Raw genomic sequence first — 23482 nt, 5'->3', positions numbered from 1 at the left:
CGGCCAGCTCTCCCCCATCTGACTGATGCTTTCCTGGCCACCAATGGCTCCTCAGATGTCTTCTAGGGATGGTGAGCATGATGTTCATCTGAGTTGCTCATTAAATCCTAGCAATATTTTGTGTTGCTAGCCAATCAATATTTGCTTTATACTTGTAAGCTGCACATGTCCTCCTTGCAAAGTCTTTCCCTATCTACATTGCACCCTATAGGGAAGCGGGGGAGGGGGCTTTCCTCTTTTTGTTGGCTGAGAGCCACAGGGGGATGCATTAAAGTGCAATGTAGATCTGGGTGCCCTATGGGTTTCCTGCATGTGGAGATGCCTCCTGTCAGGAGCCTTTCATGTGTGGCTCGATTTATGAGGAAACTCCCTTTTACCTGGTATAGCAAGTTTATACTTGACAGACTGCAAAGGAAGACATCTAGGGCTGACTCCTGTATTTCACAAAACAGTCTGTTTCCCTTACCTGCTCCTCTGTCACACCTCTGTGAGTTCCTTGTTCAAAGTGAGATGCTAATGACCTTGATAATCAGCTTTAACTCCAAACAATTCATCAGCCATGTATTTCAGGTATTGTTAAATTTATTACCTTGGGTATGCTTTGCCTCCTTTTCACAGGGCTACTGTCCTTACCATGTTCGTCCTGCTTCTCAGATTTGTTTTGCAGTCAAGGAAAGCTTGTCTATTAGAGTTCTCACAGGTTTATCTACAGTGTAACCATGCCCTGCATGGACTTCCACGTCTTGCCTTTTGATAACAGCAGTCAGCAGGAGCACAACGTCTAACCAGGGCTTTGGGCTGCTTACGTCTCTCTCAGCTTGGGGGAAAAAAAATGTCACTTCAGGACGTTTTGATGATCATTCATCTATGGTCTATTCTCATCCTTGCCTTCAGGCTGTTGAGCTTTCAAAGGGTGTTTGGCTTTATGGACAGCAAAACACAGAAAACGTTATTTCCATATTCAGCACTGATCAACAGATGCAGCCTGATGGGTTGGTCCTTCTTATCGCAGGGTGGAACAGAAAGTTTTCCAGACAAGATTTGAGTTGCTGGAAGTGCCTGGTTTGCAGGAGCAGCAAAACTTACTTTATACTGGGCAGGCATTTGTTCAGGTGTAGCTCTCTTGCTAAGCCCCTTCTAGAGGAGAACCCAGAGGAGCCTGGCCAGGGGAAGAGTGACTGCTGGGGCTGCCCAAGAGGTGACAGCTGTGGGAATCTAGAGTCGGAATTCAACCCCTGTTAGAGAGAGAGTCTTTTAAGGGCAGAGGTGTTTATGGAGCCTTCCATCTTTGCAGGTGTGGTGGTTTACTGAACCATGTAACTTTGCATCCTGTGAGGAAATAGTTTGGCCTTTGGAGTTGGCTGGTTGCTTTGCCTTTCCAGAGCTGCAGAGGAATCACAGCTCCTGCTGTCTTCACTATGACCTGTAGACTGTGTGCTTCTCTGAGATACCTGGGCACAGGAGGGACCGTAGTTGCCTGTTACAAAGATACTTACAGACAACCATGAGAGTGTGTGTGCCTTACTCTGTCCCAGGAGGTCACTGGCCGGCACTGCTTTGCCTAAGTAAAAGCTAATTCTAGAGCTTGGGCAGTGCTGGAGGCAGTTCCCTCACTGTGTGTCGTTGGTTTGTGCAGAGGGATTTAAGGTTAGTTGTGAGGATGCCTTTCCTCCCAGGAGAAAACATGAACAATTGATCACACTGCTTTTCCTATGCAAGGTTTCAGTCTCACTTGGCACTGTCAGCCTTGGGGATGACCTTCCCTCCATGTCTGGTAGGCTCTCAGCTCCTGGCTTTCCTTGCAACAAAGCAACCAAAGCAGCCATTCTAACATCCCAGGTGAGGCTGGAGATGACTAGCCCCCAAAGATGCTTTTCCAGCAGTCTTCTGGCAGTTCCCCTGGGCTGCAGATGTTCAGCTCAGACAAATCGGTTTGCTTCTGGCATTCAAAAATGCTGGAAAAGCTAATTCTGTTGTCACTAGCTAGTGCAACAGTTGTCCTCAAAATCCTTCCTGACTTTATCTGGGTCAATTTCTACCCCTTCTATCTCCAGCCTGACCCCAGTTAATCCTCTGCCCTGGATATCTGCTTATTCCTACAGCCACCTTTGACCCATGGAGAGTGACAGAGTTAGTTTTGTTTGTTCCAGTGCACATGTTGTGACATCTGAATGCTTTAGTTTGGTTTTCTTTTCCTTGCTCTCATTCCAAAGTTTACAATGTATGTAGGTCTGCCTGCCTTTTGCACCACTGCCTGTCAGCAGATTCTCTCTTTCCAGGCCAACACCTAGACAAAATATAACTGCCCTCAGCCACATAATTACCTGGGTCATAGCACATGGACAAAAAACCAAAGCCCTTCCTGGTTCCATAGTCACATCATATGGTAACACGCCATCTCCGTAGCAAGGCCCTTGTTAACAGGTGACTGACATGTATCATCAATCCTTGCCCTCCCACAGAGCCACAAAACTGGGAGTTGAATCAGCTATTGATTTATTGCAAGACACTGATCAGAAAAGTCCCAAACTGAACAGGTAACTCTCAGAGGTCACCAAAGGCCATAAGTTGCTACTTTCATTAATTTCTTTCTTTCTTTTTTTTTTTTTTTTTTTAACACTGTTTTTGTGCCTGAATACGAGGAGGGATATGTTCAAGAGACATGGAGACATTGACATGGAGACTTGGAAAGTTTTGTTAGCAAAGGCATTGGTTTCCGCATGGGATTTTGATCAAGAGTTTCAAAAGGAATTGATGAGGTTTTCAAATGCTTGTACGCTCAGTCTACAACTGCAGCAGGCAGTCCTTTCCATTGCTGAAGCAGCCATCTGCCCACACCTTCAGCTGATTAACTAAAACTTAGCTTAAACGCATTGTATGGTTGAAGTCCCACAAAACCAGACAGTTTGAGGAAAGCCCAAGGTTGCCTTAGCAACATTGAGTAAGCATCGCTGGACAGACTTTGTATTTCAGGGTCTCATTAAAAAGTTGGAATAAATGTTGCCATGGTAACATCAACTTTGAAGAGATACCTGAAGTTCAAGTACTTCATCTCAATACCTTTAACAAAGCACCCTCAGGAGGAAGATGGGAATCAGAGTGGATGGCCCAGAGTCAAGGTGAAATGCTGGGGAGAGATACAAAAATAGACTTGAATAACGAAGGATGAACAAACATCCACCAATGCCTGCTGAGCATTTCTTTGCCCATGAGGATGGAGATGCATCCAGGCCAGTGTTGTGAAGCCAATCATAGATCACAGAATCATAGAATCACAGAATTGTTTAGGTTGGAAAAGACCTTTAAGATGATCAAGCCCAACCGTCAACCCAACACCACTATGCCCATGAAACCATGTCCTGAAGTGCCTTGTGTACACGGGTTTTTAATACCTCCAGGGATGGTGACACCACCACTTCCCTGGGCAGCCTGTTGCAATGCCTGACAACCCTTTCAGTAAACAAATTTTTCCTAATATCCAATCTAAACCTCCCCTGGCGCAACTTGAGGTTATTTCCTCTCGTCCTAGGAGGATATAGTTATCCAAGGAGTATATAGTTAAGAGCTCATAGCTGAACACCCATGCCCTCATGCTCTTCTTATTTTGTTGCTTGGGCTTTTTCTCCTATGAATGGTTGGAGGTGATGTCTCGTAGGTGTTTTTCACCTAAGGTTGAGCCACTTTCCCATCTGTTGCTACTGGCTTCTCCTTGAGGTCATACCTTTCTTGGTCGCTCTCCTGTCTTGGAGAGGTACGTGTCCCTTCACCATGGGCAATGCAATCTGCCTTTGGTCTTTGCACTGGGTAGCAGCATGAAGCTGCCCGATCCCACTGCCTCTAACCACCCACAGTGTTCTCCTCCCCAGAAGAGCATTCTGGAGAGAGTATCACGGCACCCCTATCTGCTGTTTACAGCAGCCCTATGCACACTTGCTTTTGTAGCAGGAGCTTTACATGTCAGAGGGTCCAGCCACTGTCAGATCACACTCCTCCACCTGCAGACCCCTGGAGCCAGAAGCAATCACTTGTGGTGAGAGTGGAGAGTTTAAGAGAACCCTGTACTGGGAGGGGTACAGAGTTCAAAGAGGGGCTGTGTGAGAACAGCCTGCAAACACTGGGATGCCAGCCATGTTCCTCAGGAAACATAATGCATGGCCAACAAAGTCTGTGAAAGGTGTTCCTTGGGAAGGCCTTGACTCCCTGTATATCAGAGACCAACCAGTTGCTTTGGTATGGATGTTAAATACAAAGGCCTGGATGCAAAAGCTGCTGCTGGAAGTACTGAACCTGTGCATTCCCCAAAGGCAAGAACAGGAGGAAGGAACATGGGAAGAAAATGCCAGTTCCTGCTGCCAGCCAGGGTGTCAGAGGAGGCAGCTCTCCCACTCAGTCCCACAACTGGTGACTGACAGTCTGCCAAGCTCTGCCTTTTTGCCCACATTTTCCAATTCACACTGCCACTGTAGTGAAAAAAGGCAGACTTGTTCTTGCCCTGCACATGTGACGTGACCTTTGACTACAGCCTGGGGCTGTAGGAAACTAATTTTACTTTTCCAAGATACAGCTTCTCAGCAGTGCCTGAAGATCAGGACTGTTGTGAAGTGTGTCATGTTATAGACTCCAGCGCTGGTTTTGAGACTGTTTGACCTCAAGCCCTTCAACAAAGACCTGCAAATTCCAGGGACTCCCTAACCCCACACTGCTATGGGGTCCTGGGGAGAATGAAGTCACCAGCTTTGTCCCACTGTTTCACAGATGCTTCTCATGGAAACCCCAGGAGCTGAGTCAGAGGGCCTCACATGGCTTTCCAGCACAGCACTACTCTCTGACTGCTTGGATGAACTAACATACCTGCTTGGTTCCTGGGAGAAAGGATGTTATGTCACCATCCAAAAGCAGCAAGTCCTCCATTAAAATCCCAAGTCATCCACACATAGCATGTAGGTGGTTTGTATATTCTCCAGGGTGGATACCTCATCCTGAAATAGACCCCCATGTGTTTTGGGCATAGTGGGCAGGTGTTTCAATAAACAGGACTAGACAAGAATAGTTATTCCAAACTATTAATTATTCATTGCCTTTTTCAGCATTTGAAATCACAGGGAAAGCAGTGGGAAGAGGGTTGCGAAAGGTCCCAAAGAGGCCAACCCTGAGTACTTATCAGGGACTCACACTCAGGCTGTCTGCAAGGCTGCCTTTGCTTTTTCTTCCTGTATTTGCACACTGCTGTGACAGCACAGCAAAGGGGACATAGGCCTGTTCCAAACCTCAACTGAGCTCTTAAAGCCTGTGATCAGGGATGGAAAATGGGGGGAAAGGTTTTCACTGGGGAGCTGAAGTCACTGTCTCTCAGGAGTTACACCCAGAGAACACAGTGTTCAGATATTAACCTTCCAAACACTGAGAAACTAAGAACACTAGGTTCAGGGCCACCCCAACGTCTTTGGTTTAACTGCTTTATTGCAACTGGTGGCTTTAGAAATGTGACCATTTGCAGTGCCCATGCCCCATGCCAGCTTCCACAGTCCCCTGGCAAGAGTGAGGCATCACCAGGAGAGGTCTCTGATTTCTGGGGACCCTGCTGCCTTTCCTGGAAGGACATGTGGAAAATGTTTTCTATTTCAAGCAGCCGAGTACTTCTCCAAAGGATTACTTTCTTTCCCTGCCACTGCTATTAAGTCCTGAGTGATAATCAGAAAAATCTCACTTTAAATAAATTTAGCTCCTGTGCACCTTGGGGAGCTGATGTCAAAGTACTAAATTCTCTTAAAAATCCTTGATGGCTCAAATTAGTTACCCAAGATTAAGGAATATCCATGGGCTCAAGATTTAAATTCCCACATCTTCAAAGAGCATAGTACAGCCTTTTCACCAGGCAGCCAGAAAATTGGTTAGTTATTGTGAAATGCCCAAACTGGATAACCACCATTGGAAACCTCAGAAGGAAATCAGCCATTCTTTTGCTGAAGCCACAGACACCAAGTATGGCTTGGGGAACCATGCTGAGAGAAAACAAACTATTGAATTGCTGCTCACTAAGTAAGCCCTCCACTCTTTGCCCTGAGCCAGGCAGAAGCCAATGAAAAAAAGCTGTAGGTAAAATTCAGGTAGTTAAGGCTTCATCATAATGCTTCATGCAAGTGTGTGCACAAACCAGTATTAGATGGGAAGCCATAATACCCATGGTGCTTAAATTCATTGTGCTAGCAAACTCACGCGTTGCGTTTAATTGGTTTAGTGAGATTGACATTTTGATAATGCCTGCCACTTAGAAGGCAGGCAAAATAATAATTCATGGCTCAATTAGCCCTGGCTTTCCTACTTTTCAAGCTCCTTCCATGCTAATGAAGAGGCCAATTTATTTAATTTTTCTTCCCAGAGTTCAGAATTGGTCACACTAAGTGAGTTTTATGACCAGGAGAGAAAGTTTGGGATTTAACTTTAATGAATCTGTTGGTCTAGCAACCTTTCTGTAATTTTTCTGCCTGGAATTTTAATGACTATTATTCATGATCACTAATTACTGATTTTCAGCTTTTATAATGATGTCCAGTCTGTTTTCCTTCTCAGTTACACAATTTTGCATCAGTCTCACTGCTCTGATCTCACTGAATTTGCTCTTGCAAATTCGGGAAAAAACTTTCTGGAAAAATATGTGGTTTGGTAGAGCAGGTCTATACAAGGAGAAACAGAGCAAATGTAGCTCGCAAAGGCTGTGCAGGAAGCCCACAAATAAATGCAAAGGTATTACTAGGAGAGGAAAAAGAAAGATGCTTCAATCTAAAAGGGTTGAAAGAGTCAGTTTCTCTCTCTAGCACTTATCCATGCTTTGTAATTAAATAAAATTCAGAATACCTGCTTCATAATCCTTTCTTTATTACTTCTCTCTCTTTCATATACTCTGTGTTTCAGTCTTGAGTGGTCAAGCTTACATTGTTGAAGTTATCTATCCATAAAAGATTTGTACAGGATGTACTGTCAGGATTATGGTTTAATCTAGTGAATACTGATACTATATTGGGAATAATATGTGAACAGGTGGTTATGTGTACTGGTGTATTTATATTTGTTTTCTTGAATCACTTCTCTGTTGATCTGGGTTTGCTACGTAACACCCAGTGTTAGATTTGGATGTGTGATGGTGCTGGGATGAAGGGTGGGAGGGGATGCTGTAAAGTCAGTTTAGGAAGGGAGATGTGAATTAGAGCTAGAAATTTAACCCTTCAACTTTCTGGCTGTTCAGTTCACCTGCAGAACCAGACCTAGAAAGCCTCTGTCCTAGAGGACAGGATGGTTAGGAGGCTGATAGCCTGGCTTGACCGGGGGCAGCACCCGGGGCCAGCGCATCTTGCTACCACGCTCCTCTGCCCCACTGGCAGGACCACTGCCAGCACTGTCTGCCTCGCGGCTCTGTGGCACCTCTTGCCTCCAGTCACACCTCGCAAAGGGGAAAACAGTGCCTGTGCTACATTAACGCTTGCTGGAATTAATAAGCACCTATTCAGATGAGAAGGCAGAGTTGTTTTCACAAGTTGGTGGAGTTTAACAAGGCCCTTTTCTATGTTGCAGCTTATGAAACAAAATCACTTAAAAGCAAATAAATCAACTGCTAAAGGCTTTCATACCTTACAGACACTACAAGGGCTGTGTCAGACAGAAGGTACCACAGGGCTGGGCATCACCTTCCTCCTGCCTTCTCACCTTCACCTTATGGCACAGAGTCTACTGACAGGCAGCCTCTAGCTTTGGCAATTCTCACTCAGATGGAGAACTCTCCAGCAAAGACCTCGTTGCACACAAGCTTTTGTGGACTGAGTTCGAGCATCCTGCTGATTGAGGAGCAGATCATCCAGAAACTGAGGACGCTGATGAGGGCGTCTCTGATGTGAAGAGATGCCTGCATTTAAAAGTTGTTCTCTCACCAACCACTTCCTCAACTCTCCCCCACCAACCAACCCAAAATCAAAAAACCCCCAACCCCTTCAGGGCTGCAGTCTCTGATTTAGGGGAAAACCAGTGCAAGCTAAAGCTCGACCCCAACAGTTTGATAAGTTACTGGTAGAGAAGATCAAAACTGCTGTGTGCTAAGCTAGTATGCTACTTATAGTGGTAATGACTGCATCTGAAGGCTCAGGGAAAGTATGCGCAGACCTTTTCCCCTGGTTTCCCTTCACAACAAGGCACAGACCCAGTTTTCAGGAGAAAACCTGAATCTTTGTTCTTTGTTACCCCACTAAACTCTTCTGTTACTTTGTCTTGCTGCTTTCCAAACAAGTCAAGAGCTCTGACACACTGCAGCAACAAAATCTACAGTTTAAATGAGACTATTCGTAAGCATGTGATCAGGTTTGGGATGATCCTTCAGTCCCTAGGATGTACAATCATTTTACACACTGTTCAAATCAAAACAGTACATACTAAATTTTCCAGATACAGCATTTATTTCAGGTTTGCAGCCCAAAATAGAGTAAAATGATGTATTTTTTGCCTTTTGGAAGTGCAAAATGACTCATGGGTGGTTGGGGTATTTTTCACTATTTTTGTGGCTTCACACTGGGAACTCACAGTCCTTTTTTCTAGTCATTATGCCCTCTGAAACAGGAGGAAATTTCCACAAGAGCAACTGAACAACCATGTGGCATTACATACTCAGGCAACCTGTCAGCTCCTGGGGCGGTTTTGGGGGTCAGTGGCAGCTAGAAGGTGAACTTGGAGGAGAAAAGTACTACCGGACTTTGCCATAAGCAGGGAGCTGATCAGCCAGACCTTCAGGGTCACTCTGCAGAAGACAACGTTATCAGGAGCTGCGTGGTGGCTAGGCCCTCCTTCCTGCACGAGGCTAATGAGTGTGCTTAACAGCGTACAGCCTCTGAAAGCCAACAACTCAGTAGCTACTGGAAACCTCAGAGGTGTGTTTGCTTTTGGAAGGGGATTTTGAGGCATTTATTATCTCTGCAACATTGTGCAGCCACCTTGTAGCACTCTTCTTAAATTAGACTCTTTATTTAGACGGTTTTACAAAAATGCGTGATAAATTTCTAGTCTGGCCATGTGGTTTTTTTTTCATACTCTTCTGCTGGTTGACTGCTTGGTTTCTTTTTCTCTTTGTACATTTAAACTTGCAGTTTGAGGAAACATGCAGGCTAGAAAGCTAATAAAACAAGCTTTTCCTGTGGACCACCAAGTGCAGTGAGGCTATTGTTGCAGTGGTACTGATGCACTGACACAAAGACAATGGTAAATAGTATCACTAGCAGAAAGAAAGCTGGAAAATAAAGACTGTATTTTTTTTTAAATACCTCACCAGTGCTTCCACAAGAAGGATGTAGACCCCTTCAGATAACATCCCCTGCAAATGCCAACAGGAGCAATGAAAATCGTCATTCATGATGACATATTGTTTCTACCTAGCAGGCTCCTATCACATTGAGCCAAAGGAAAAATACTTCCATTTCCTCTGCTGTGAAATATGTCTTGCCTCATTTCTTAATCGGTCTAGACTGATCAACTGGCTGGGCTCTTAGACAAAATAAGAAGAGAATTCTTGTTCCAAGTACTCTTGGATGTGGTCTACACTTGCTTGGGCTGGCAGGGCTTGCAGGGCCTGACAGTGCTCTGAGGGAAAGATCACCAGCCAGATGCCCTGATGATGCACAAGGAGTGCCTGGCTTCTGCCAGGGAAGGGTGTAGGGCAGGCTCCAAGCAAAATTGACGCTCAGAAACAGCATACATGTGAGAGAGCTCAGCATGAAGTTGTCTTTACACATCATAGAAGACAAGGCAAACTGAACTGAGTCCTACTGCTAAAGGGGGTATAAACTGCTTCTCTTTCTGCTCATTTGTTTCCTGGATGTAAGAGGCCTGTCTTGGTTGTAGTTGTGAATTAACATAATTTTGGAAAAAGTCCTAACCTTAATGACAAGGAATCCTTCACTTGCATTTGTCTGCCCCAACTGTGACAAGCAGAGAACATGTTCTTCATGGCTTTGAGTGTGATGGCTGGCTTTAAGCGCTAAAAACCACACAGATCCTGTGCAGGCAAATACGTGCTGGTAGGAGCAGAAAACCTAATCCAAGGTAGTCATGCTTTGAAATTTTCTTTGAATGGATGTGAGAAAAAGAGGTGAGATTTTAAGTAAAGTCACTTGTCACTACTATTTGGCAAACCACAGGGACCTCAGAGCTGTCTTTCCTCTCTATGTAGCAAAGTGAATCTAGATTGTCATCAATGCTGTTAGAATCATAGAATCATAGTATCACAGAATCTTTTAGGTTGGAAAAGACCTTCAAGATCATTGAGTCCAACCATCAACCATGCCCACTAAACCATGTTCTGGAGTACCCCAACCACTCGCTTTTTGAATACCTCCAGGGATGGTGACTCAACCACTTCCCTGGGCAGCCTATTCCAATGTCTGACAACCCTCTCAGTAAAGAAATTTTTCCTCATATCTAACCTAACCTCCCTTGCCGCAACTTGAGGCCATTTCCTCTTGTCCTATCTCCAGCCACCTGACAAAAGAGACCTGTTCTCAGTAGGCTGGCTGCAGATGATGAATTTAGACTTTATTACATTATAATACAGTATGTGTAGGAAACAGACTTATGGAGGCACGTCATGGAGCCTGTCCCACATAAAAGTGCATTAGATGTAATGCCAGTTCTTGGCAAGGGTAAGGATTGAGTTGCTGTGAGTCTTAGTGGCAGACCCCTTCTTCCTTCCATGTAACAATAAAACAGGACACTTATTTTAATCCTCTTTACATAATTTCCTCCTGCAGAGAAACCAGTCCAGGGTCCACTGTCTCGCACCCATTGCAGTGACTACTTGCAAAGCATCCCAGTGAGTCCAGCAGTACTGTTGTATGCCTTGGCACACCATACTCCCCTGAGCATGGAGTCCTTGTTGCCTCCCCAGGGAGCATGGTACATGAAGTCCCCTCAGGCTGGAACCTTGCCTAGCACCCTGCTCTGTTATGGTAATGGAGCATGCTGGACACACAAGTCCTCAGAAAGAGCAGCTTTGTGCTTTGTTAGTGCATACACCATTGCCAAGACTGTGATGCTGTCTAGCCCCTTCCCTGAGCAAGAAGCAACTGTGCTCCAGTTGTTTTGTCTTGTGCCAGGTGGGGCAGCGGAGGAGGCAGAGTCTGCTTACGCCTGGCCTCCCATCTGAGTGAACAGAGAGACATTTGCTTGATTTGCCTTATGGTGTGTCAGCTAATAGAGGTTACCTCTCCTTTGTACCTTGCCTGCTACTCTTTATATCACTGCAGCTATCATGACCCTCCTTTTAAGCAGACATTTTCTTCAGCAGCTGGAGCATCCAGACACTGCAGTCTGTCCAGTCAGCCATGGAGGCTGAGGGCCTGTGTCCATACTCACAACCTGCTTGTTGCTGGCATATTCCTGCATTGCTTCCTGATTTAGGGACCCATGGGAGCAGTGTTTAGTGGATTTTCAGGACAGTTGGTTTAGCCACTGGTTGATGCCGCAGTGACCTTTCTACTACAGGGACTTGACTGCCAAGGGATTTTCTGTCCCTCCCAAGAGGAGACAGGCACCTTTTTACATCGTGTAAGATAAACACTTCAGGTGACTCTGGATGGTTTTAAAAACACCATGAGTGCAGTTTGCAAGATCATGAGCCTGGGACAAGTCATTAATACTCTGGAGCTGATTAACTTCTAGCATCTGTAGTGTGTGCAGAGATGGAGGGAAGCAAAACTTTGTTTCTGGTATGTATGACCATTTAGATTCTCTCTTTCCTATTTTGGACAATCAAAAGGGAAGACTGGAATTAAATTTGTTGTAATGGACATTGACATAATGTAGATAAAGTGCTTAAAGAAATGTTGATTTCCTGAAAGGATGGGTTTCACACATCAATGTGAAACCCAAATGAAAAAATGTTTTACGTAACTCCTCCTGACTAACTGACTCTGAAAATGTACAGTCACAGCCCTAAGGCTAAAAAGTCCCCTTTACCATCCCTAACCTTCAAACTACTACAAGAAAATGCCATTACAAAAAGAAGGGCTGGAGCAAGATCTCTGGAGCTAAGATGCCTCTGCTAAACCTGGAATTGCTTGCTGAAATTTCCTTGAAATTAGCTGGAGGATTTCTCTGCTCTTTCATTCATGAGGAGAACTGTGAGCTCCTGCCGTGAATGAGTGACTTTAGTTGAGAGCACTGATCTCCTCTCTTTTCCAGCTCAATGCAGTTGCTAACATTTCAAAACAGAAAGCTGCTTACCCTGCCTGACTGGCTGCTGCCTGCCTCCAGGAGCACCACAACTGGCTGGACCTGCCACCTGTACAGCATGATGCTGGGGGCTATACTTTCAGGCTCCTGCTTACCCCTCCAGGGAGAACACCGGGTGCACTATGCATTTTCAGAAAGATTGTGAGAGCTTTAAAAAGTTTAAATATTTGAGGCCTCTGTCAAATTGGTTTGCAATTGCACAAAATTTTGCACATCTCTCTCCCTGTTCCTTGTTCCCTCCATGACGGTGATGGTTTATTGGCAAGCAGCCCATAATACTGACTATGGAAAGAGTAGGATGAGGAAAGGAGCACTAATGTGTTCAGCAGTTTGCTGTATTGACAGGGTGAAGGTGGTCAAATTTGTTCTTCTGGCTTGTTTTTTCCGTGTAGATGAAAGAAATTCTCTCTATATATCATGGTTTATCATACAGAATCCTCTTCATGATGAAAAAAAGGATTTGGATTATTATGTTAAAATTTTCCATGGGTCAAATCTCCAATGCTGAAAAAGCATGTTGCAGTCAAGACAATTAGGGGGCTGTGCCTCCAGGTTCTGCTTTTACTTATTTCTAACCTCATCTCAGGGCAGGCTCCTTCAACTGCAGTGCATGGTAAAGACATAATGCGAGAAGAGGCCAATGCCATTATAATGTCTAATGAAAAAGTGTAAGTAAGTGCAGTGATGCTAGCTTTGAATGCTGCACATGGTCTTCTGTTATTGCATCCCCCATAGCTCTGAGAAGAATGTATTATTAATAACTTGTAGTAACACATGGCTTCTAATTTACTGCATTCTTTTTTCTGTTTAAAACAAATGGAAAAAACTACATAATTAATCTCCTTGCCGCTCATGTTGTATCAGAGATGGCTGTGCTTTTAGGGGGATACTCACTCCTCCAAAGTGTCAAAGCATGTACTCCAGCACTTAGGGAGGATGCTTAGCCAAAGACAGTCTGCTTTTACCTCTGATAGCCTGATGAAGAGTATGGTCCCTACACAAGAGATCAGATTTGTTATGCCAAATGGGTAGAGAACAGAACAGCAAGTAACTTACCACATCAATTATCTGCAGCAAAGAAAGCTGGAGCTCGACTACAAGGGGTTGGGAGTCATTCACTACTGGTCGTTCAAGACGATTGTAGTTTCTCAGCAGTTCTCTGTACAAGCGTCTCTGGCTTTCGCCCTGCTGAGACACTAGCGAAAAAGAAAGAAGGCATCTGTCATTCGGGCTGGTCACACTGTCCCCATTGTCTGTTTTGCTGAAAAACCCCACTTAATAGGTTTGTAATTTGAAAGCAGTTCCCCCCAAAGTTCCCAAAATTCTGCACATGGGTATGACAGACACAGCTTTTCTGCATACAGGACTGATGAGCTCTTAAAAAAAATTAGCCACTAACTCTCTAACTCATTATTAGCACTCAGAATCTACTGAACAGCCTTTGCAGCTCTGAGTAAATGTACCCCTTCCTTGGTGCCCCTCCTGCTAATGGTAAGTGGAGATGTGGCTCCAAACCCACCAGACAGCTTCCTGGAAGGCAGTCAGAGCACTTTTATTTGCTTGCTCTTATTTCCTAGAGACTGGCTGCTGTAAGCCAGTGCTGATATTATTTGGACATATAGTGCGTTTAGCCAGCATGAGTAACAGGTATTACTTCTTGGACCTGATGTATCAGGCCCTTTTCTGTGCTTAGGAAACAGTAACAAGCCTTCTTCATACTCTCTTCAAGTTTGTGTGGAAGTATTTCTGGGCTTAGGGTTACTTCCCTTGCCTTTTTTCCTTCTGATGGAAAGGATTGCACACTTTGTTAACACCTAATGAGGTGGTGGTATGAAGACTAGAGTATTTGACAGGTATGTATAATGATATTGAATTTCTGGTGTTACATGCTTAACTCAGCTGCTACTGGGAACAGCCTCAACACAGAAGCTGTCATGCAAACACATGAGCATGTTAAAGGCTAGCAGAATTTCAGTCTATGCTTAAATTGCAAGATGCCCCTGTTCCCCAGCTTTGGGGTGGGTACGGAGAGCATCCATCTAACCTGTGTGACCAGGTTTCCTTGCCATAACAACCATGCATGGGGCAGGGTAGCAGTGATGGCTTGGGTTTCTTCCCACAGGAAGGTGAGTACTTTGCTGGGACACTGCCCAGGTGCTTGGGTCCCCCAAAACAGTGTAGATGTTGGTGCTCTGGCCAGTGGCAGCCTGAGCTCTACCTAAAAGCTGCATCTAACAGTGTAAGGGTCATGGGCTGCAGGTTCCCTGAGGCCAAACCAGTCCTGTCAGCATGAGTGCGTATTCCCTGAACTGTAGAAATCCAGTCCCTGGCAGGGTATCTGCACTGTAAATTATTATTACTTTGGACTGAAGCATTTTTTATCCACTGCAGCTCCCAGTCACTGTGTGTGACTTTTTTTAACTCTTGAGTAGAGCTCTGCACATTGACACCAGGACTCCTTTCACAGTGGTTATGATTAATATCTTTTTGACAATGCAAACAAACCATAACAACAAGTTCTGCCTTCCCCAGACTCTTACTGTGCTCAGAAAACCTTGCAAGCCTGGAACAAGCTGCTGTCCAGCACAGCAGCCATGCCTTTTAAAGGTAATAATAAATTTAGTTTATGAACAGTTTATAAGTCTGTTTAATTTGTGTTCTCTTCAATTTTCCTGATACTAAAGGGAGCTTTGTGGCTTTCCAGTATGACAGTGTCTGGTGAACAAGAAGGAAGAGTACTTTTGTTTATTTTGGTAAGTTACACCAACACATCATCTTCATGGGCCCTCTCTGCTCTTGCCTAATACACTACATGCCCATGGTTGAGGATGCTGTAAGCACTGCTCCAATAGCCCTTGCTGACATGTCAATATTGGATGCTATGTTTTTGCCATCAGCAAAGACAAGCTCTGGCCACAGTATCTCTCCTTCACCAGCTTAAGTAATCTTCCCTGCAAGGCAATGATTTAAGTCCTCTGTTACGGCCTTAGTGCTTGTTTTCCAGTGCCTCAGCAGACCCCAGTTTCCTTGTAAGATCCTTCTGTGGAAAGGAAACCAGTGAAAATCACTACACATTGTTCTGTGGAAAGAGACTCTGTGTTTTGAGCAAATTTGCTGTCCTTCCACTCACCTGCTCACCGCCCCTTCCACCCTCCACCATGTTCCTGTGCTTTAGGGAAGAAATGACTGCCTGCACTATTGCTCTCATCTTGAGTACTTATGTAATATTTGCCTTTAACCTTCCTTTTAAACTGGCTGTCTCAGCTTTTACAAGGCAAAAGTGCCCTTCACCACTCTCTGGAAGTTGGCTGTGCTGCTAGAGTGCCATAGTACCATCGCTGTCGTGGTGCATTAAAGCAGCCCCCCCACGAGAGGTCTGAGCATAACCCTTTGCTGTGTGCTTTGGAAAGCTGCCTTTGTACTGTGTGCTCCAAACATGCTGGTCCAAAAGGACCAATGGTTTTCAGCCCCCTTCTCTGTTAAACTTTGTGAGCTGAAGTAGTCCGGTACTGCAATTTTGTGCCTGGTTTTCCATCCTTTCTTCAACTCTCCCCTCTGTAACGTAATTGTATTACTTTGCGACCTCTTGTATCCGAAATTGTTAACATAGCCTTAGCTGATCTATTCTTAGCCTGCTGAGTTGGCATTGGTGACCACATATTTGTGTGCTGCATGGTTTTGCTCACAAAATTACATAGATTCAGAAGCAGTGGAGCCTTTGGGGTGTCCTGGCAAATAGCCGTGGCAGCTGTTGGTACCACAAAGACCTGGCTAGGCTAGTCACACTGCCATCTCTCTGCTACAGCTGCTTTGGAGAAGGAACCGAGGTGGATGACATGTCAGACTTGTATTTTCATAGACTTTTTCTTTAAATTGTAATCTTCAAATACTTAATGTTTCATACTCCAGAGAGATTTCTGCTTTTTTCCCCTCTAATGCTTGTGCTAATGCATTGTGACACTACAACTCTATGTGCTAAATGGAGTGTTTGCTGGTGATGGGGAAGTCTGGATCTCTCAGGAGTAGTGGTAGAATAAGTTTTACCACTGCCTACCCTGCAGTCACAGAAATCTAACCAAAAGCAGTGGCACTGTTTCGTCTTTTAAACTAGGCTGGAAGCTGGACATCAATATTTTGAGGTTGCCAGTTCAGTCTCCCAAAAGCAATGCCAGACTCACTTGCCTATGCAAGTTACAGGAAAGTACTGGCAAAGGGCATGATCCTTTCTAGATAAAGGATCTTTGAGCAACAGGGAGCCTCTTATGTCCCACTGCATCAGACAGTGTCCCCCTTGTTTCTGGATTATCTTTGAAGCAGTAGGAAAATACAATCTCATTACAGTCTGAGGGCAGAGCAGTGAACGATGTTTATCTCAAGTTTAGCAAGACTTTTGACACTGTCTCCAAGAACATCCTGATAGACATTTGCCTATGCCTTACAGGCTAGATAAATGAACAGTGAGGTGGATTGAAAAGTGGCTGATCTGTCAGGCTCAGAGGGTTGTAGTCAGCAGCACAAAGTCTGGCTGAAGGCCAGCCAGCGCTGGAGTACTCCAGGGGTGGATACTGGGGCCAACATTGTTCAACATCATTATGAATGATGGAGCAGAGTGCACTCCCAGCAAGTTTTCAGATGGTACAAAACTGGGAGGAGTGGCTGATACAGGACATGATTTTGCTGCCATTCAGAGGGACCTTGAAAAACTGGAGAAATGGCTGACAGGAACCTCATGAAGTTCGATGAAAGGAAGTGCAAAGTCCTGCACCTGAGGAGGAGTAAACCCAGGCACCAGGATAGGCTGGGGGCCCACTGACTGGAGAGCAGGTTGGCAGAAAAGCCCTGGGGGTCCTTCTAGATACCACACTGACCATAAGGCGGCAATGCACACTTGCAGCAAAGGCCACCAGCATCCTGAGCTGCATCAGACAGTGCCTCACCAGTAGGTCAAGAGTGGTGATCCTTCCTCTCTACTTCAGCACTGGTGAGACACACTTGGAGTGCTGGGTCCAGTGCTGGGCTTCTCAGTACAAAGGAGACACAGAGTTACTAGACCAAGGACTAGATTGTCCCTCAAGCTTTACTTTCTGAATAATCCAAAATGGTTCCCTAAACTGCTCCTGGAGTTTGCAGGCAACTGGGAGGCACAAGGCAAACCAATCCTCTGGCAGTTTTGTGAAGAGCTCTGCGGACAACAGAGGTATTTGTGCACTACATTCAACTCTTAAATACCTTTCTGAATCTGAATCTCCTTCCATGCTTCTGCATGTGCAAAGAAGTCTGCAAGAAGCCCACTGACTGATCAACACAACCTACAAACTGCTACCAATCTCTTGGGAATACATGCTATAGTTGAACTTCATCTTTCTTTCTAGGATGGAATTGCTGAGAATTGCACAGCAAGGTAACCTGCCCAGGAGTTATTTCACTGTTGCAGAATGCTACCACCTCCCCTCACAGGAGATACAAGAAAATGTGGGTCCCTCCAAATGCATTGCTGTGAGTCCAGGGAACTTCCCAGATAGGGTGGTACTGTGTGGTATCCTCTGCGCTGGATCAGGGAGTCCTATGATGTGAAGGAAGAACCTGCAGCAAGAAAACAGAAGATGGCAGGTTCCCTAAGGTCTTATTTCTGAAATGTATCTGAAAAGCTGTCCTTCACCTCCTTTGTTCCACTGCATCATCCTTGCCTTGAATTATTTCAGCAGGAAATAAAGCAAGATATCTTGATGTTAGCTTACACTCTGAGCTCTGTCTTTCCTTTCACATGCATAGTCTGCATGTTAGATTTCATCCTGTTTATTAAATGCAGACATGTTGCAATGTCCCAGACAGGTTAGGCCAAGAGACTAGAACTGAAACACGGGATAATTGTATATTAAAAAAAAAATTTGCAAAGACCTCCTCAGAGCAAGCCTAGAAGCATGTTAATAACTGCATCAATGTATTTGGACAAAGTGTGGGTTCATAGCTAGAAGCAGAGAGGCACCTCTATTGAGGCTTGCACAGATGGTGTCTCACCCTGACTGTGAGCCTTCATGGTATCTATAAAGGGGTTTGAATTCTCTGAGACATTGCAATTAAATTAGATCAAGCTGGTACTTGCTGATGTCAGCTCCAAGTCAGCAGCTGTGCATGCCCAAGCTCAAGATCAGACTGAACTCATGTCCTATTGCCAGCGATGGCAAGGAGAACTGTCTCAACTGGTCTGCATGTTTTATGGTGACCTAACACATGCTGATCTTGGTGTAACTCAGATATCTGCTCTGGCTGCAAAGCTAAAAATAAAACAAATACCCCAAAACTCTGGGTAGGAAAAAAGAGAAAGAGAAAGAGAAAGATAAATAAATAACAAACATAAAAATAAAAATAACAAGAAAGAGAAAGAGAAAAATAAATAAATAAATAAAAATATAAATAACAAGAAAGAGAAAAGAAAAAGAAAAAGAGAAAGAAAAAGGGAAAAGGAAAAGAAAAAGAAAGATAGAAAAAGAGAAAAATGAAAATGAAAATGAAAATAAAAATAAAAATAAAAAGACAAAGACAAAGAAAAAGCAAAAGCAAAAGACAAAGAGAAAAAGAAAAAGAAAGAAAAAGAAGGAAAGAAAAAAAAAAGAGAAACAAAAAGATAAAAGGAAAAGAAAAAGAAAGATAGAAAGAAAAAGAGAAAAAGGAAAATAAAAATAAAAATAAAATACGAAAAAAAGAAAAAAAAAAAAAAAAAGAAAAAGAAAAAGAAAAAGAAAAAGAAAAAGAAAGAAAAGAAAAAGAAGAGAAAGACCTGACTAAAACTAGCAAAGCCCTTCCTCATTCCTTGTGTGCTTCATATGGTTTCACTGGTTGCACTGGTTTATTCCTTTAGAATTTTACTTGGCCCATTGAGGAGACACAGGGCTCTAGGCATATGGCTGCAGGCTGACAACAAACCTCTTCCACGTTCTCTGTCTGGGTGGGATCCTCTGGGTATGGATTGTCTCTTCCATGCTTGAGCATCATCCCATCCTCCCCACTGTGCCACCATAATACTTCTTGTTTCTTCTGTGGGTTTGGGTTCAGATCCAGGGAAGTGTTTGCTGGGGTTGGAGGCTGTTCAGTGTCGTCTGGTAGGAATGGCTGTCAAAATTGCAGCTAGCTCTGGACAGACTATCTATATGCCATCCCTAGGAAGGCAAGATGCTCCCTCCTTTCCTAGGAGCTGTGCTGTCATGTCTGGTCTTGGCTGGTTGATCCTCCTGCTGTTTTGCATGCAGAGCTCCCTGAGCTACAACAGTCCAGCCTTTGCCCGTTCTCCAGGTTTGCTCCAAAAATGGTCAGCTCCTTGACTGAGCATCCCTGGTGTGGGCCACATTCTGGCTTGCTGTGCACAGTAAAGAATAAATAATGAAATATTAACGAGAGGGTAGGTGGAAGGACATGGATTTCCAAAAGGTTTTCAGCCATGATACCTGCATTTACTGACCATTGCACCTCTGGTTCATAGTGATCCCTGATTTTATTTTCATAATCTTTGAACTTTTTGTTGGGCCAGCTGCTAGCTGAATGGTTTCTAGCTGTTGCTCATTTCTTTTGGCAGAGGTCTGAGCCTTACAAGCAAGTTATTACTTTATTTATACAAGATTATGGGAGTTACTGGTACGTAAAGGACCAATGGTTTTCAGACCAAATATCATATTCTTCCAATATCACTTTATATTCACACATACATATGCTAACATGTCTCTGAATTACAAAACATGCCTTTTTTTTCTTCCCTTCTCAAAAACAGTTCCTAGAATCGTTTGCACATACAACCTCTTTGCAGAACACAGTAAGTTAAAATCAACAGCATATTCCTGGGCCGTCACATTGTTGCTTTTAAATATTTTGTCCCCTGCTACTTCATAAAAGGACCTAAACTGCAGCAATAATGTGGTTGTGGTAGTTATTCACCCCCCTTGTACTTTCTGCAGGTGTTTCACTACATCTATGTCATTTTTTAATCCCTGTATTGTTACCTTGCCACATTCCCTCTGTTTTGGTTTGTTGGTTTGTTTGCCTGTTTGTTTTACTGTTTGCTAAAACAAATTGAGTGGAGTTCTGGCCTTTTTTGAAAAACAGGGTCATTATACTGAGAGGTATTGTTATATTTTGTTGTGTAATGTTTGTATACAATCTTGTTATAATTGAAACATTTACAGAGCAAAAAGCCATTAGGAAAACCTATGGGTATCAGAGCTAAATCCTAAAACTTCCAAGTATTTTCCTAACAACCTGCAGACTCTTCTGCCATAGCTCCTCTTCTCTTATTTATTTTCTTTTTAGTTTATAACTGTACTCTTACAGGGATTTTTAGCTATTTCTTTGGAAATGCAAATAGAACAATCACAGGAAGACACACAGACACGCTCTATTTGCAATTATGAATTATGGGGGAAGTAACAGGAATAGTATCAGAAAAAAAAGCAGGTTGTTTCACAGGCAACTTCTTTGGCATAAAGAATTGGAATGGCAACAGCACTTACAAAAATGTGGCATGTTCTAATGCTCTGGTAGCTATTAAAAAACCACCCACCTTATTTTGTATATTTTGCAGACTTCAAAGAATGTAAAGCATGTCATTGCCATATGTCCTTTAATCCCCAGAGACACAGATGTGTCCCATCTGCCTTTGTTCTTATGTGCAGTGTTGTTGCTTTTATCTGCGGCTGCAAATGCATTATTTCTTTCAATGTCCTTTGATTTAAAATGCATGCCATCACACCTTCAGGAAGGAGTAGTCATATGAGAAACAATGGAATCACATCAGCTGCCTCAACCCTGTGTGTGTCTGTGTCTGTGTGTGTGTGTTTGTGTGTTGTGTATTTGAATACCTCTCTCATTTAAAACCTCTTTTTAATCTACTTCCCTTCTGGGTAATCTTTGACTCTAATCTTTGGCTCTCGCTATGCAGATTGTTTCTGCATCTTACACACAAAACTCATTAGATACCCAGAGGAATGTGAGAAATGCCATGTTTTCATAAGCAAAAAGGACCTAATCTTCCTGATATTGGTCATTTCTGTTCTTTCATAGCAGATAAAGAGCTCCTAGCAGAGAGGGGTATTAAAGGGTATGCTAGGAAAGGTTTCACCTCAAAGATTTTAGGCACATGACAGTATGCTAAAAAGAGAATATAGGCCATTACATAATGAAAGGATGGGATTATACTTTTGGTCCTGATGGCTTAGTGCAGATGTTTTAAAGGCTGAGATATGTGTGTAAGGTGAAGAGACACACATTAAGATATTAACAGTGGGATACCTCTCAAATGTATGATAGTTATCTAAACTGCCTCATTGCTCCAGGTCAGAAACATAACTGGCTAGTTAGTTTAACTGGCTAATTAGTGTAATGTTAGTTTACATTAGCTCTGTGCAATATAACTGTAATTATTACAATACTCTGTGTCGAGGGAGCACAGGAGGAGGGAGTTGGAGCACTGGGACTCCCCTTGCTAGACACGTTAGAGAGAGCTGTGGCTGTCTGAAAGTGACTCTTGCCAGCCATCCTGGGATTTGTGGGGAGGAGCAATAACGGAAGCCAACGGAAAGAAACAAAATCGTATGACAAAAGTGAGATACCAGTGATATGGTCATCAGTGTACTGGAGTGGGCTTCTGGATTCCCCACTCCCACTGGCTTGCAGAGCAGCTTGTTACATCCCTTCACCTCTACATGTTTCAGCACCCAATCCAGTAAACCAAGGGGAAGCCCTTCTTGGGAAACCACTATGAACTTCACTAACCAAGTGCTGTCAATGAGGTAGCCATGGCAATCAGCACAGCATTCACAGACAGCTCTGAAAAGGGTCACAGGGGATCTGCAGCTCCCCATCAAAAGCCCGCTCAACAACATGCCAGGTACATGTGGAGAGCTCAGATCTGGGAAAGCCATATGCGAACAGACAGGTATAATAACAGTAATAACAAATAGGCAAGTCTAGTTAGGGCTGAGAAGACAATAGGTAGGAAGAGGGTGTTTTTCCTAAACCCAGTGCAGGTAGTAGCAGTGATAGAGGCTGCAATGAAATCTTCAGTTTACCGTGCAACGCAGTTCTTCAGGCTCCACTTCCCACCCCAAAAATGTTCCAATATAATGATAAAGAAGCCCATACCAGGGTCAGCAGGACCCTGGAAGAGGAGGAAGATAAGTGCACCCCTTAGGAAAAGAAATTTTGTCCCCAAGACATGAAGAGAGCAAAGATAAAACCCAAAACTTAGTTCTCCCAAGCGCTATTCCTTAGTCACAGACATGCCTTTACCAGGTAGAGAAAGCTTGTTCCTTTTTTCATAGTTCAGAGGGGGATCTTGTCTCAAAACCATTGCCTCAGTGTGTTGTTACCAAAGAGCGGTGATATTAACTTCTCTGTGCAATGCAGAGGACGGGTTGGAGTGGAAATGTAACAGACAGTAATACTGTGGAAATGAACCACCCAGTGTGCCCAAAGATGTTGCAGTGATTCTTTCCCCTTCCCCCTCTGCAGTGCTGGTCAGTGGCAATAGTTATGATCCCAGAGATGTCTAGTTTCCTGAACAATGAACTTTTGCCTTGCCAGCCTGCCAGCTATACTTGCATAGCAATGCTAAGCAGCAAAGGTACTGAGGATGCAATTGTCAAGGCTAGTGATGGCTCCTCTTGCACTCTTCCCGCATCTCTCAAGCCTCAGCTCTTGCCTGTGAGCAAAGTGAGAGCTGCCCTGGCTGCAAGGCACAGGCAAGGCTCAAATGTCCAAAGTGAACATGGATCTGGGAATGCAGAGAAAGTTGCAAGTTTGTCTTTCCAGTATCTGAAATGCAAATGCTGGATGATGTGAAACATGGTGTTAGAGCCCAGTGAAAGGGATATGGGCTACCCTGATGGAAATTGTGACTGCGTCTTGAATGGCTGCTTGTTTGTCCTCCTTTTCAGTGCTTAGTACCTGAACTGGGAAATGTGAAGATACATTTTCTCCAAACCTGAAATAGTTTCCCACTTGGGAAGCAAAACTTACATGAAACATCTATAGATGAAACTCAGCCATGTTTTAAGCAGCACTGCTGAGCTTGCACTAGGCCAGGCTAAACTTGCTGCCCATCTATGTGAAAGATGCTGTGCTACTAGCTGGCTGGTGATAATTTAGAGGTTTTGGCAGCAGAAGTGGTTGCTATCAAGGGATTTTTTCCAAGGGAAAGAAGTCTGAGGCTTTGGTGGTCCAGGTCTTCAAA

At 44.0% G+C, this 23482-nt stretch overlaps 1 protein-coding gene across 6 annotated transcripts in view; it reads right to left on the bottom strand.

The window, feature by feature from the left end:
* Positions 1 to 23482, bottom strand: part of LOC115336528 (neuronal acetylcholine receptor subunit alpha-7-like) — an 83950-nt gene that overhangs the window by 35173 nt on the left and 25295 nt on the right. For 3 of the 6 annotated variants that reach the window (XM_030003681.2, XM_030003683.1, XM_030003682.2), the window contains exon 3: positions 13321 to 13460. In XM_030003681.2, the coding sequence (XP_029859541.2) occupies positions 13321 to 13460 (140 nt within the window). Of the gene's footprint in view, positions 1 to 13320; positions 13461 to 19720; positions 19729 to 23482 lie in introns of those variants that run through there. The other 3 variants (XM_030003687.2, XM_030003684.1, XM_030003685.1) reach the window with 3 other exon arrangements.

This window comes from Aquila chrysaetos, chromosome Z, assembly GCF_900496995.4.
Source record: "Aquila chrysaetos chrysaetos chromosome Z, bAquChr1.4, whole genome shotgun sequence".
NCBI lineage: Eukaryota > Metazoa > Chordata > Aves > Accipitriformes > Accipitridae > Aquila > Aquila chrysaetos.
Note: the sequence above shows the minus strand (reverse complement) of the source record. Positions and strands in the feature narration are given on the sequence as shown.